Raw genomic sequence first — 13,242 nt, forward strand, 5'->3', positions numbered from 1 at the left:
ATTCCAGAGTCGTAGGCCCAGCCTTAGCAGAACCATTCATTTGTTTTATGAAGTGTGTTCCCAATGGTGATATTCCAGGTGAATACTGAGGGGGTCGAAGTAGTGGGTCGTTGCTAGCACGGTTGTACAGGACGGATGTCTGGTGGTGACCCGGTTGATCAATCATTCCTAACTTGGACGGCGCCGTGTAGGGAGTGACAATAGTTAAAGATGCCTCGGAGATTGGGCGCGACCACAATTACGGAGGTTGATGCTCGGATGCATTCATGGTAGTGCTGTCGGGGCATGCGATGTAAATAGGACAGGAGGGAAGTCGAGCAGGATCGTCACAATTTTCGAGAATTGTGCTGGATTCCAAGCCGTAATATCAATAAAGCTGCCAGCTGACCAGTAAACAGAGCCAGCTTCGCTTCGTTGGTTTAATAAAAAAGCGAGTTTCTGGAAGCTCTACCCCCGGTTCTGTGATTCTACCGTGAAGGATAATTTGTTCACGAAGCATTTGGACTTGAAAAAGGCACTTTTACCTTTTCATCGTCAAATTATTGCATCCTTGTCTTGGGGAAACCGCAACCCTTAAAGATGGTTTTTTTGTCGCTAATTGCAGTCGTGGGGTTTAAGTAAGCTTTTTACTCACTAGCTGTACTATTCGTCTCTCAATGCTTCTTGACTCATCAATGTGATTCACTACATTCAACCAGTGAAAGACAATGAATTTTACACAGAAAGAATGTTGACCTTTTTCAAGTCCCATTAATACGCTCCAAGATAGACTCATTATATGAATCCAAATTTGAAAACTGCCATTACAAACGATTGAACTAAAACAAGGTCCTAAATGTCCGGTGTGGATGTGTCGGAGGCGAGTTCGAAATCCCTTGAATCAAATTGTTACCAGGGTTGAGATGAAAAATAACGGAGCACAGCATTTGGCCGAATTCCGTTGAACCAACCGAAATGGTATTCCTAACCAAAAACCTTAGAGACGTACACACTCTACTAAAAAGTTTTAAGTAGCAACTTTCCATTATCATTGTTGCTCAAGTCGTGGATACTCCAGATCATGCACTGCTTCGTCTGTACAAATAAAATAAAGAATCGTAGCCTTTTCAGCTTTAAGAAAGTCGGCATTCCCTAACAAAATCACCGAAAAAAATTCCAGGACAGCACAAAGTTCAGCCAAAAAAGGGTCATTAAATTTAGCAACAATCTATACACTATACACGAATGCACACAGGAGCAGAAAAGTCACACAGAATCAATCAGATAGTCAGTAAACTTCCGTACACCAGCTAGAGAACCACTTCCTGGATTAGAATCGCGGACGTCGCTTGCGTCCTGTATACTTGGAGTCGTGCGCAACATCCTTCATGCGACGTCGGGCGAGTTCCTTCTTCTGTCGAATCCACGCAGCACTCTTCTTGGGGTGACGACCATGCAGTCGTGCCTCTCGTAGCTCCGCCTGGGCACGTCGGCGCTGCTCCACAGCAGACACTATAGGAACCGTATTCACCTCATTCTCATTCATCTTAGCCTTGGGGACCGTGCGCACCACGCCGACGTCCAGCACCATAAAATACCTAAAGTAAGAGGTGACTGTGAGCTCCCGGTCTCCCACGATTCAGCCTAGAGTTTTTAACGAGATTCTTACAACTTCTCAGTAAGCTCATTACCCAAGTGTTGATGGGAAAATCGACCACCACATACCTAATCCATCCACTCGTTTAACTCAACTTCAATCCCAAACATCTCTATCATTGCATATGTCTAGTTTCATGAATGTAATGATAATCACCACCGAAAAATGTATGTCTGAGGGACAAGAAAGACCTGCATGAGAACGTGGCTGAATCTCTCCCCATTCCATCCTAACCAAAGTGAACATCTTCCAAGGCTGATTTAATGTAAGCGGTGAGAGGTCAAGCATGTTCCTTTAAAACAGGAGGCTCCTCCCATCGATTGCGCAATCCAGGGCGTTCATGAATGACAAGTTTTCCTTGCACGTCCTGAAGTAGATATGCAGTCTTTGACAGCAAGGGCTTAACAATCAGCTAGCAAACAACTTCCAGTGAACTATTCCATCTCCAATCCATAACGCACAAAGTAAGCATAGCCTTCAAGATGTGAAGTGGATGGCTGAAGAGGTGTTACAACTAAGTTAATAAACAAGTAAACCAACTCATGCTTGTTGTCGTAGGTCACTCTTTTCAGCATAGAAGAAAGACGTGGTCTGAAGTTTGGCCTAAATAGCTCAAAACGCGACACAGCATAACCCCCCCTATACTGTCATTCAACTCTCCGATATCCTCCCATACTCCGCTGAACTTCGAAGAAACGACTAATCACTAATCATCGACGACTGCACAACAACGCAACCAATACAATAACTTGCGCAAGGTTGAAACGAACAATAAAACAACGTCAAAGACAAAAAGTAGCGAATAAATCAAACACTAGCGACTAGTCGACCTTGCACTAGGTCTTCAAGAAAAATTCAAGGCTAGATCACTGGCTTACTTTTTTGCTCTAGTACTGTTGGGGAAGTCTACGACAATGCCGCCAGTAAAACCAGCTCGAATGGCCTCCGTCTGCAACAAGTCCAGCTGTAGCGAGCTCTCCGGGTAGCACTGCAAAACTGCGCGCGACCCACGTGAAAGGCAAGCATAGAGAGAAGAGAAAAAATTTCGAATTCGCCTGATTGGATTCTGGTCAGACCTTTCTGAATTAAACAGCCATTGAACCGCGGATATACTGATGGCACCGTCAAAGGAACCGCCCCGGAAAGGAAGAAGTTCACCAATATCTCCAAGAAGGAGGTCTCCTTCAGATTCTCGCTCCTGCGCCACGTTTAACATAGCCTGACTAATGTCAATACCAATCCATGAATGGCCATTCTCTGTTAGGACTTCACCACTGAGCCCAGAACCGCAACTAAAAAAAGTTGATTTGAAGAAACAATTGAAGCTGCCTACCCAATGTCTAAAAGAAGCAGTGGCTGATCTTCTGGCAAAAGTAAGAGTTCCAGAGCTCTTTCCGATAGTTTGGTCTGAATTTCGATCATATGTGAGCTGGGCAATAATATTTAAGCATTTCAAAAACGAAACTTACTTTGAAGTATATTTTTGGGCCTCCTTTTCATCGTAATACTAAAAGGTAAAAATCAGGAAAAAAATAGAAACTCACGATTTCTGGGGGAGCCGTATGTTCTGGACGCTTCCCGTGTGACATTTTGCGACGGTGTGAGCTTTAAACACTAAGTCATATAACCCACGACATTATCACTAGTTCAAACAAATTACTTCTAAAGCCTATATTCTGGTTTTTTACTCTTGATTTTAGTCTTGCTTGTTCACTTTAGGACGAATTTTAGACAGGTGCCTAATGCCTCAGAAAGATCTTTTATCATCATGGATCGGGAATGATGCATCTTATCCACTGAAGACTTCACTGAGGACAAAGAAAACATTACTCAGACAGTAAACATACATTCAACAAGCAGTAGAAGTTGGAACTACTAGCTCTGCCCAGAGGCCGGCCATTCCGGCGAAGTTACAGTAGACAAGGCCCAAAGTAGCCCTATTCAAAAACCGAGAGTTAAACAGTCAATGAATTACAGTAGAAAGGCACATTAATGTGTCGGAGGATTTGCTACATATGTGTAGCAGATACAGAAAGCAGTCAACATTTTCTTCCAGCCATATTACAAATTTTGTTTACAATTAGCGAAGGCTGAATTTTCCGCGGACTGAGTGAAAAATGTCTTCTTATTGCGACTGGTGAACTTTTGAAGTGCAAAGGCAGTTTTACTAACTAGTCATATTTTCACTGTACATCGGATCTATAGAATATGGGTCTTGTGTGATAATCTAGGCGCCTCACTTTTGGATGAAAATACATTTACTATCACTATCTCATATTTATTCAGGAGCAGTTACTCAGGAGCAAAGTCACCAAATGTGTCACAGAAAATCTTATTGGTTTACTCTTCTGTTTACCTATGCATTTAAGTTGACTTTGATTTCTTGAGGTTTTAGTTTCAGTTCGGGTCATGGGAATCAGGTCATGTAAACAACTGTTCACCCATTCCCTAGGTAAATGAAATCTCATCCTCTGTTCTGATATGATGAAAAGTGAAAATTAACTCCATATTTTTCATCAGCACCAAAGAAATTTGGCTAAATTCATAAGCGTTTGCTTATGAATTGGGCCGAGATCAGTCCTACCGTTGCCACCTTCCCCTCTACCACCAAAGATAAAAAGTCCTCACTGGTTTGCAGTCCTTTTTTGGCTTACCCGCGAAACGTGAATCTAAACAGCCTCAAGGTTTTAGCGATTATCAGTACACACCCCCAGGCAGTCACAACATCCCGATTGTCCGCACCACGGAAGTGCTTCTCCCCCCATCCCCCGCACCCCAAGTCCTAAACCCAACACCGCTTCCCGGGCACATGATCCCTATGGAACCACCACGGGAGGAAAAAAAAAGGAAAACCGCTTTCCCTGAGTTGTGGGGGGGGTTTTATTTGCAAAAGAGGGTTAGTTAAAAATATTACACAGTGAAAGCGGAATAATAGGGTGGTGGGTGGGAGGAAGGAAAGGAGACCAGGGAGAGGAGCAAAGTAAGTGGTATCAGTTCAAAGTTCGGAGAAAGGAAATAAGATACATGTAGGAAAAACTGTGAAATAAGGGGAAAGGTGAAGCATTGCAATCCTCTGTACATATATGGTTACTGCAAGAAATCAGACTTTTTGCTTCCTCTTTACGAAGAGCTGCCTCTGCTTATCAGGTGCACACACGACGTGGCATCAAACAGAGCCGGTGGTGGAAGAGCGCGCAGATCGCCCGTCACTCGGCCAACAATCGCTCTGCTCATTCCAACATCGACCAAGTGAAGCTCCACCGATTCTGGAACCTGGGCCGGAGCCAACACCGGCATCCCCAGCTGCACAGCCCAGGTCTTCAGGGCTTGTGATGGACCCACAGAATCGGTTTTAAGGGGGGCGCCCAATCTACCCAGCTGGACAGCCAAACAAATAGCTTTATGGCCGACCAACCACTCGCGCACCTCGGCAGGATACTGTTCCAGCGGTTGGCCCAATACCAACAGATCAATCAGAGCATTAGTGGGTCGACGAGTGATGCCTGTGGTTTTAGAGACCACTGTGAGACCGGGAATTCTACTGATCCACATCCGACCTGCGGGGCTAGTAAGTTCACCGTTACCGTTACCAAGAATGGCATCTGCTTCGTCCTCTTCTTCGTCGTCGTCGACACCGTATTCTTTCACTTCTGGGGAAAGGAGGGTGGTAGCCCTAGGGGACAGGGTTTGGGCTAACGTTAGTTCGACGTTGTAGGCGGGGAAAGGGGTGGATTCATCAACCGATGGAGTGGAGGGAGTGTGGAGAAGAACACAAGCAGCACCTCGGGCGGCCAAGTGACGAGCAATGTTCACAGCCAGAGCTCCGGACATATTTCGGCTTCCAGGCAGCACGAGAACTCGTAGGGGCGGTTGCGCAGACTGATGCTGTTGTTGTGATGGTCTCTGTTTTTGACCTAGTCTAGCCAAATCAACGAAAGCGACACAGAGATAGAGAGGTAGAAACACCAACCAGCTGAAGTGGTCACACCTTGCACAGTGTAACCTAGCATCCAGTCAAAAAGGAGGACTTTAAAGAGGAGGAATCTTATCTTGGACTACGAATCCAGCTTAAGAATAGGTGGGAACAATTGCAAGACGCTGGTCCTGACTCGAAAAGCCAGCAACCTTAGTTCTTTGAAGGTGGTTTAATAGAAAAGGAGATAGTACAATGTTTTACCTACAGCCTAAAGATTGACGGAGGCGCTGTAACACATTTGATCCCTGTTCCGACCAATATCTGAAAAATTTTGGCGAAATACTAATTACACGACTATGTGAACCTATTCGATTTCTACGACGGTGGCACGGAGGTCTAGTAAATGCTACTCGAGCCACCAGTCTCATAGTCCTTACGTGTGCATAAAATGAAAATACATGCAAATTCGTATGACCAAATATGGACGTATATGCCAGTACCTCCCCCCAAAAAAAACATCATCCAACTGGAATGCTGGATTCGTAGAACTACAAAAGAAGGGAGGTTAAAACTGCCAATTTCTGGCAACTGTCTTAACCGCAGTAAAGAAATGAAACCAAAATCCTGCATAAAAAAGTGCAACCGTGCACTAACTGAAATCCTAAGACTTGTCACGTGCAACTAGCCGCCATGACAATAACAACCATTAAATAAGTCGAATATGCTACTTATTGTCCGTGCTATCGGGCGAATTTCGCAGTTGGGTCAAATTTCCCACGAGCATCGAATTAAAACGTGAAATTTTTTACTTTTAGGTTTTAAACCGGCCCTCCACGATTAATCCCCATTCTAGGGCGAGTGGGCGAAAGGAGAAAAGAAGTATTGGAGGGCATCTCGCTGCGCCAAGTAGGTGCTGCTTGACTTTATTCCCAACTTGCAGCTTGGCATCAAGTAACCAGAATTATTCATGTAGTTTTCATTCTGGCTTGCTGCAATAACACAGGGCAACTTGTGAAGACTTGCATCAGTCTTTTGACCCGTTATCCTATATTATGTTCTCTACAACTTCTCTCCTTTGAGGTCACTGTTATAGCATAAAATAGGGGGTTACTCCGATGCCCGCCTGCTTTGCGAACAGGATCTAAATCGGTTTCCAAGTTACAAAAACTCCGTATTAAATGTAGGCAGTAAAATGACCTAACAAAGACAACTCTGGTGCATCATATCCAAGTGGCTCACCTATTTTTTAAGCACAATGAAGAATTGCTTGTCACCAGAGACACGCCATGAGTGACGGTAAAGACAAGGTAGAAAGAGACAAAAAAGGTAGCATAATTCGCATTATGTTTGTGTCAGGCTGAGAAATGAACACGACTTAAGCTTGAAGTGACTGCTAGACGCTGAAGATGGTATTAAACGTTGAAAATAAAAACAGCAGAGAGCTGCCTCATTGCCTTCTATTCCCATGTGTACAATTAATTTTCGTGCAGCCAAACCTGTGAAACACAGATTGCGCAACTAAACTAATTTCTCCTCTTTAAACAAATGACTCAACGAAACGCTCGTTCTATTTTATCACCAGAAGGAGTAGCATACAAAATATACAATGCATGAAGACGTTTTGCTAGAATGGTAAATTGCGTGATCGTGGTAGAGGTGTCACGGGAAGCATTGAGGACAACACTCAAGGTAAGAGGAGAGCTATTAAGAAAACATGGCTTTTATATGCACATTGGGAATTGCTGCAATTTTCTTCACTCCTCATCACTAAAGATGCATCCAAAACCATATCTGGGTCAGCTCATGTGTAACAGGAGGCAAGTGACCTTCATGCTGCAATAAGGTTTAAATGCGTGAGGATTTATCTGCCCAGAATCACCATTTACAAACCGCTGCAAAGAAGACACCTCGGAGCTTACCGATTGGGTGACTGTTTGAGAAAAGCGAGGGCACCATTGACGACTGCCAAACCAGCCATTTCAATGAGGCGATCCCATGTTAGTCCCATGGAGAGGGGTATCGCCATACCCGCTGAATCCTGTCCAGTGGCTAGGAACTGCAACACGCGTTCGTGGACGCTAGGAGCGAGGAAAGGTACCTTACGACCAGTGGTGGAATACCACATAGTAGAAATAATTGCTGGAGATTCCCAAGCCCTCGAAGGTGTAGACATCATGTTCCTCGGCTCGGCTACAGAAGCACAAAACCCAACCAGTTAATGAAATGAGATGTTGAGTAGATTGCAAGAACACGACGAACTCACGAACTGGTTCGAAGCTGACTCCATCGGGGCCCTCTACTAGAACCTTTTCACCATTGGGACAGAAGTCATGCAAACGTCCACTACTCTTGCTACTTCCACCCTCCTTCGCATCCGTTTTCTCATAGAAGGCCTGTTTATCAAACAGAGCCAAATTAGCCTCAAAATCGAAGTCCGTATCGATAAAATCTTCAATTCGCAAGGAATCCCATCCATTACTCATGGAAGTGCTATGCTTTCCTCGAGTTTTAGTGCGTCTTTGATTCCTCCTCTGCAACTTAGAAGCTGCTGAGTCGCTCTCGAAACCGGATGCAGAGTCAGAATTGAGGGCTTCAGCTTTAGACAAAATCACACCATTACAATCGACTTTAACACCTCAAACTTTGACCAGAGATAAGCTTACTTGATTTTGAACGACAGCTCCAACGATCTGTTGCACTGGTGCTAGATGTGCGAGAAAGACCTCCGCCATCATCCTTACTGATATTTAACCGCCTGAGTGGTTTCTCTAGTCCATTCTCAAGCTTCTTCTGCTGATAAAGTTTCTGTTGACTTTGAGGGGTTTTGGCAACTCGGGGAGGTGATCGGTCGCACACGTAGGCTGTGCAGGCACCGGGGATGTTGCGCAGTTTTTCGCGACGAAGATCACGAGATGAGGGAGTCTGGTTAATGCAGCCGGTAGACTTATTTTGGCTGCAAGAGGTGCGAGTTGTTGAAAGAATTTTCAGTTGGCCGATGAAACGCTTCCTAAGAGAAACCAGGGCTTAAACATGACAATTGAAACAAAGGCTTGTTCTCCTAAGAAATATAAGTCAGACTGACAAGAACAGAATGAAACTCACAAACACCAGGAAGATAAAATATGAAAATTAAATAACACAAAATTTGCATAAGGAATAAGCACTTAAGAAAAGCCCGTACTGGACGGAATAAAGCATTTCGGGAACACTATGACCATTGACGGTGGTGTCGGTTAGGTCAATTTGATTGTCATTGTATGCCTTTACAATTCCAATAACTGTTCCAAGTTGGTCCGACTTTATTTCGACTTTATATCCACAAAAATCCGCCATTATATACAAAAACCACAATCTATGCAACAAATTTCAAACCGAGCTAAAGACGAGACACAACCTAACAAATTGTATTGACAAATGAAATTTTCAAAAATAAGATTTTGTTTACAATTTAGGCATTAACTAAAACTCATGACACATTAATCGTATCATTTAAAAATTTTGCAGTACTTAATCAACTTTATTTTAGCTGGTGTATTTCTACCTTAAAGACAGCATTGTATCAATGGTAATGTTAACAAGACATCCATCACGAAAACCATTTATTATGAACGAAAATCCATTTATAGTAGACAAAACTGCTAATTATTTTGCTTCTAGGACAAAAAAAACCTTAAATGAACAAAATAGGGGGCAATATTATGCTGCGAGAACTCCTTTCTTTACAGATTTTACAGTATGAAAGCATTGTGTGAGCCACGCTCCATAATTCTGTTTTCATATTTTGCCCATATAACTGAGTCAGGTCGTTGTCCAGATTTTTTTTTCTAGGCCCTTCTTCTCTGCTTATATGCACTGTCGTTGCCTCAGGGAAGACCCAAAACGCCTCTACCCACTAAATGTATATTTTTTTTAAATCCTAAAATATACCATATTTTGCACCGAATAATCCATTTTATAAATTTGTTATTTACAATAATTCGGTTTCATCTCGAGTGGTTTTGATATGCAACAAAATATCTCGCAGTGTTTTAATATTAATTGACTGCTCAACACTTCCGCTCCATGGCATACTTTGGAAAAGCTGATAGTTTCCGCATCTCTTCTGCAATTGGGTTACATCTTTCACCACAATATATAGATTTTTCACAACCCTACCAAAGACTCGAGGAGCACTTTAGCTACAGTGGCGGGCAGACCTGATTTCAAATGACAAAAGCCCTAATTTCTATAGTCAAATACCAGTGCTTGTCGTCTCGGAAAAGGTGGTTCTGCCATGAACTGGTGGATCTCTGAATATGTGACTTTTATCAATGACAGCTGCTTTGGTCGCTTGGTCTGTAAGAAGGCTACTAGCAAATGAGGCTACATCAGGCTTTGACCACTTGGAAAAATCAACACGCGAACTATCGACGCTTTTTCAATGTATTTAGTAGCTGAAACACTGATAGATGGCCGTATAACAATAGGATGAAAAAAATGGCAAACATGACATGGATGTGAATTATTAGCTAGCGATATTACTTTAAATCACGCATTTTGCTGATTGTGCCTACTTCATGGTCGATATCTCCAGGACTATTGAATACCATAAGAAATGCTATTGTTGTGGCGAGTTCTGTGGCCTCACGCTACTCTCCGCTCTACACACACACACACATACACACACACACACAAAGAACTTTCAACTTTCCACAATTCCCTTTCTCCTTTTAAGCCCTGTCCCTGATGTTACCATTGGAGAGGCCTCTACTTTAATCTTAACGAGTTCTTGTGTGAACTGCGAGATAGGATCAAAGATGAATTCGAATCCGAGGAGGGAATGTTGCCCATTAATGGCATCAAATTCTGTACACTACTTCGGTGGCTCGGAATACCTCATCATTTGCATTCATAAACTGAAGAGAAAAGGAATTTGTGTGGGTGATTTTGCTAAGGTCTTAACGCTCTCCTACAACAACATAAAATATGGTGTAGGTCATTAAACCTGAGAAACCTTTGCAATGCCTTTTATTGAGACCCATTTTAACTCGACAAAAATTGGCCTTGTATCTTCACTAGCTGTTATGTAAACTCTAAAATTGGCAATCTATTTTCCGGCTTACATGTAGACAGTCTTCCACTAACTCAGCCATGTGGATATAATGCTAAGCAGGAATGATTAAAAGTGAAGATCAGGAGAGTTTTTCTCATCGGATAGGATTCCACCTACTGCTACCACCTAGGAGGCACTCTAGATCTTCCTTGAGATCGTGATAGCCCGTACATAAAAAATAAGTCTTATTGATAACGTGCTGAAGGTATCCAAGGTCAAAGGCATGGTCAAAATTATAATCAGCTAGTATTATGGTGCTTAAACCAAACAAACAAAGCAAAAATGCTCCTTCAAATTCATCTAATGGTTTTTACGTAAAATGAAGTGAATATTATTTGGTCGTCTATCATTACCAAACAATTACCATTAAAGTGCTTCTGCATTTTTTCTGCAAAGTTTAGACCACCCGATTCTTTCCCATAATTTGGTTACATACAAATTAAAAGACGTTAGGGTAAAAAAATCTTGTCTTGCCCTAATATTTCCGAATTATACAACAAAAGTGTGAAATTTACCCAGACTATGCAGTGGATCACTAGAACATCCTTATTGGTTGGATCCTGACCAATGAGAAAAAAGGAAGGGAATGATTGGGTAATGGATTGACTTGCCGACTAATTGATTGTTTGATTCATTTTGGCATAGATGAAAGAAATTCAGAATTTGATGATTAGGAAAAAATTTGGCATAAATTTGCAGAGATTTTTAAATGTTTACAATCAGAAGAGAACACCGTCACGCCACCTGTGGCACTTGCCACTTTTATGGCAGTCATTATTAATCGCATGACATGGAGTTGTCTATTCACAACCCATGAAATTAGGGGAAGTCATTTTTAACCCATCCCAAACGTATTCAGCCACCTGCGCTGTAGCCGCTCTTCTCCTACGAATTCAAGCTTTTTTGTTTGAAGATCTAAGATTTCTGGATTTTTATGGTTGATGGACATAAAAATAAAGATTAATGTCCTTATGAGTTGAGTTTGTTTGCCTTTGCTACCAGTGTGGTGCCTCAGAGTCTTCGTGAACAGACGGGCGTTTATTTGTGTGACTCAAATAGGGAATAAAGTACCTTTTCTGCATAAGTAAACATCTTAGTCGGTGATTTTGGTGCTTTCTTAATTTAACTGGAAGAGATTGTTTTGCCAGTGTTTTTAATCCCTGAATACGATTGTAAGAAGGTGTTAATCCACCAAAATGATTTTATAATTCTCTATTAAAATCTTCTATCGGGTTAATGCGATTTTCTACAATGAAAGGACCGGAATCAGTGGCAGGAGTGACTACGGTAGGAGTAGTCTAGAAATCACCATTTTTGAGATTGTCAGTACCAGGCGCGCAAATGTCTGTCTAAAAAATAATCCTTTTTATACCTTACTGTTGTTGTAGAGTTGTGCGCCTCATTACCGTGCCACATCCTGTTTAGGGTTCCCCGGATTCCAAAGAATTTGCTCCAAGGGACTTCGTTCCCCACCACACAGTTGTCTTTGACTATCAAATTCCAAGCCGCTATGATAACCTTGCCTTGTACTGGTCAGAAACCCGGAAAAATCAAGTTTCTTGAATCGCACCCCGGTACATGCTACTTAGCGTCTTATAAGTAGCTCTGGATGCTGATAATTGGACATTCGGAAACAAATAAGTGAATAAGCAAAGATAAATTAAATTTAGCTATTCAAAGTGTTTCCTTATAGGGAGAGGCATTGTGTTAATAGTTGTAGGTGGTAGTTTAAACAGTGTGTGAAATAATTTGCGCCTACCTCCTTCGTGAGAAAAATGGGTCTCCTTTGAGTAAACCATGTCATCTATCACACCATATCTAATTGCATTATTTTGTGAAACTGCTGAAGCAATGTGCTACGTTACTGTAACACTGCCGTTGTTACCGGAGGTAGTTAAATCTGATTTTGTACACCTTTTGAAACCCTTTTGCTAAAGGCATTAGTAAGGCAAATAATATTGACATGATTATAGATTACAGCAAATGATTACAAATAACTCCTGCGAATATTTCCTTTTTTTCAATAACATACACATTGTGTCACAGTGGGTAGCCAATGAAAACACGTCCTTCAAACGAACCTCTCTGAAGAGCGTATATATGTCCTTGGGGAGCCAATCAACACAGAGTTAAAGGAACTGCAAGTAATATATGGATTTTAATTAGCCTTAGGCAATTCAGGGAAACAAAAATGACTAAAATCTGTCCTGGAATCGTCTACTCAATTATCTGGTTTCTTCTGGCTGTTATTATTGCATGGCCATTGGCCTTTATTCTCACATGTCTCTACATCTTTCTGATGCCTTTCGCGGCTTGTATTATACCTCTGGAAAACTGCTTGGACCAACTGCTAAAGATCATTAAACTACCCCTTACATGGTCAAAAAAAGGAGTTGCTATGAATCCTTTATCAGACTGTCGTCTGGAGTAGGCCACCACCCTCCGCGCCTTTCCCCTCTCGCCCCGCCGTCTTCGTCGCCTCCACCTAAGCATCACCAGCGTCGTCATCATACATTGCTGAACAAAGGAGTTTCGATTTTTGCATCCAGCTTTGTATTAGTTAATGTACGTGATCCTTTAAACAAGCCAGCACTGCAA

The 13,242-nt window shown here is 42.3% G+C and overlaps 1 protein-coding gene across 1 annotated transcript; it reads right to left on the reverse strand. All coding sequences in view use genetic code 11, as the record gives it.

Annotated features, from left to right (window-relative positions):
• Positions 1-1,309: 1,309 nt before the first annotated feature.
• On the reverse strand, positions 1,310-8,885 carry EGR_04500 (methyltransferase; the record flags this gene model as incomplete). The annotated part of the gene is made up of 10 exons (XM_024493749.1): positions 1,310-1,577; positions 2,515-2,928; positions 2,970-3,065; positions 3,106-3,143; positions 3,181-3,241; positions 4,794-5,555; positions 7,472-7,742; positions 7,816-8,148; positions 8,216-8,559; positions 8,734-8,885. The coding sequence occupies 10 exons, from the start codon at positions 8,883-8,885 to the stop codon at positions 1,310-1,312; spliced, it is 2,739 nt and encodes a 912-aa protein (XP_024351863.1).
• Between the last annotated feature and the right edge of the window lie 4,357 nt (positions 8,886-13,242).

The sequence above is a fragment of the Echinococcus granulosus genome (assembly GCF_000524195.1).
Source record: "Echinococcus granulosus chromosome Unknown EG_S00028, whole genome shotgun sequence".
Lineage (NCBI taxonomy): Eukaryota > Metazoa > Platyhelminthes > Cestoda > Cyclophyllidea > Taeniidae > Echinococcus > Echinococcus granulosus.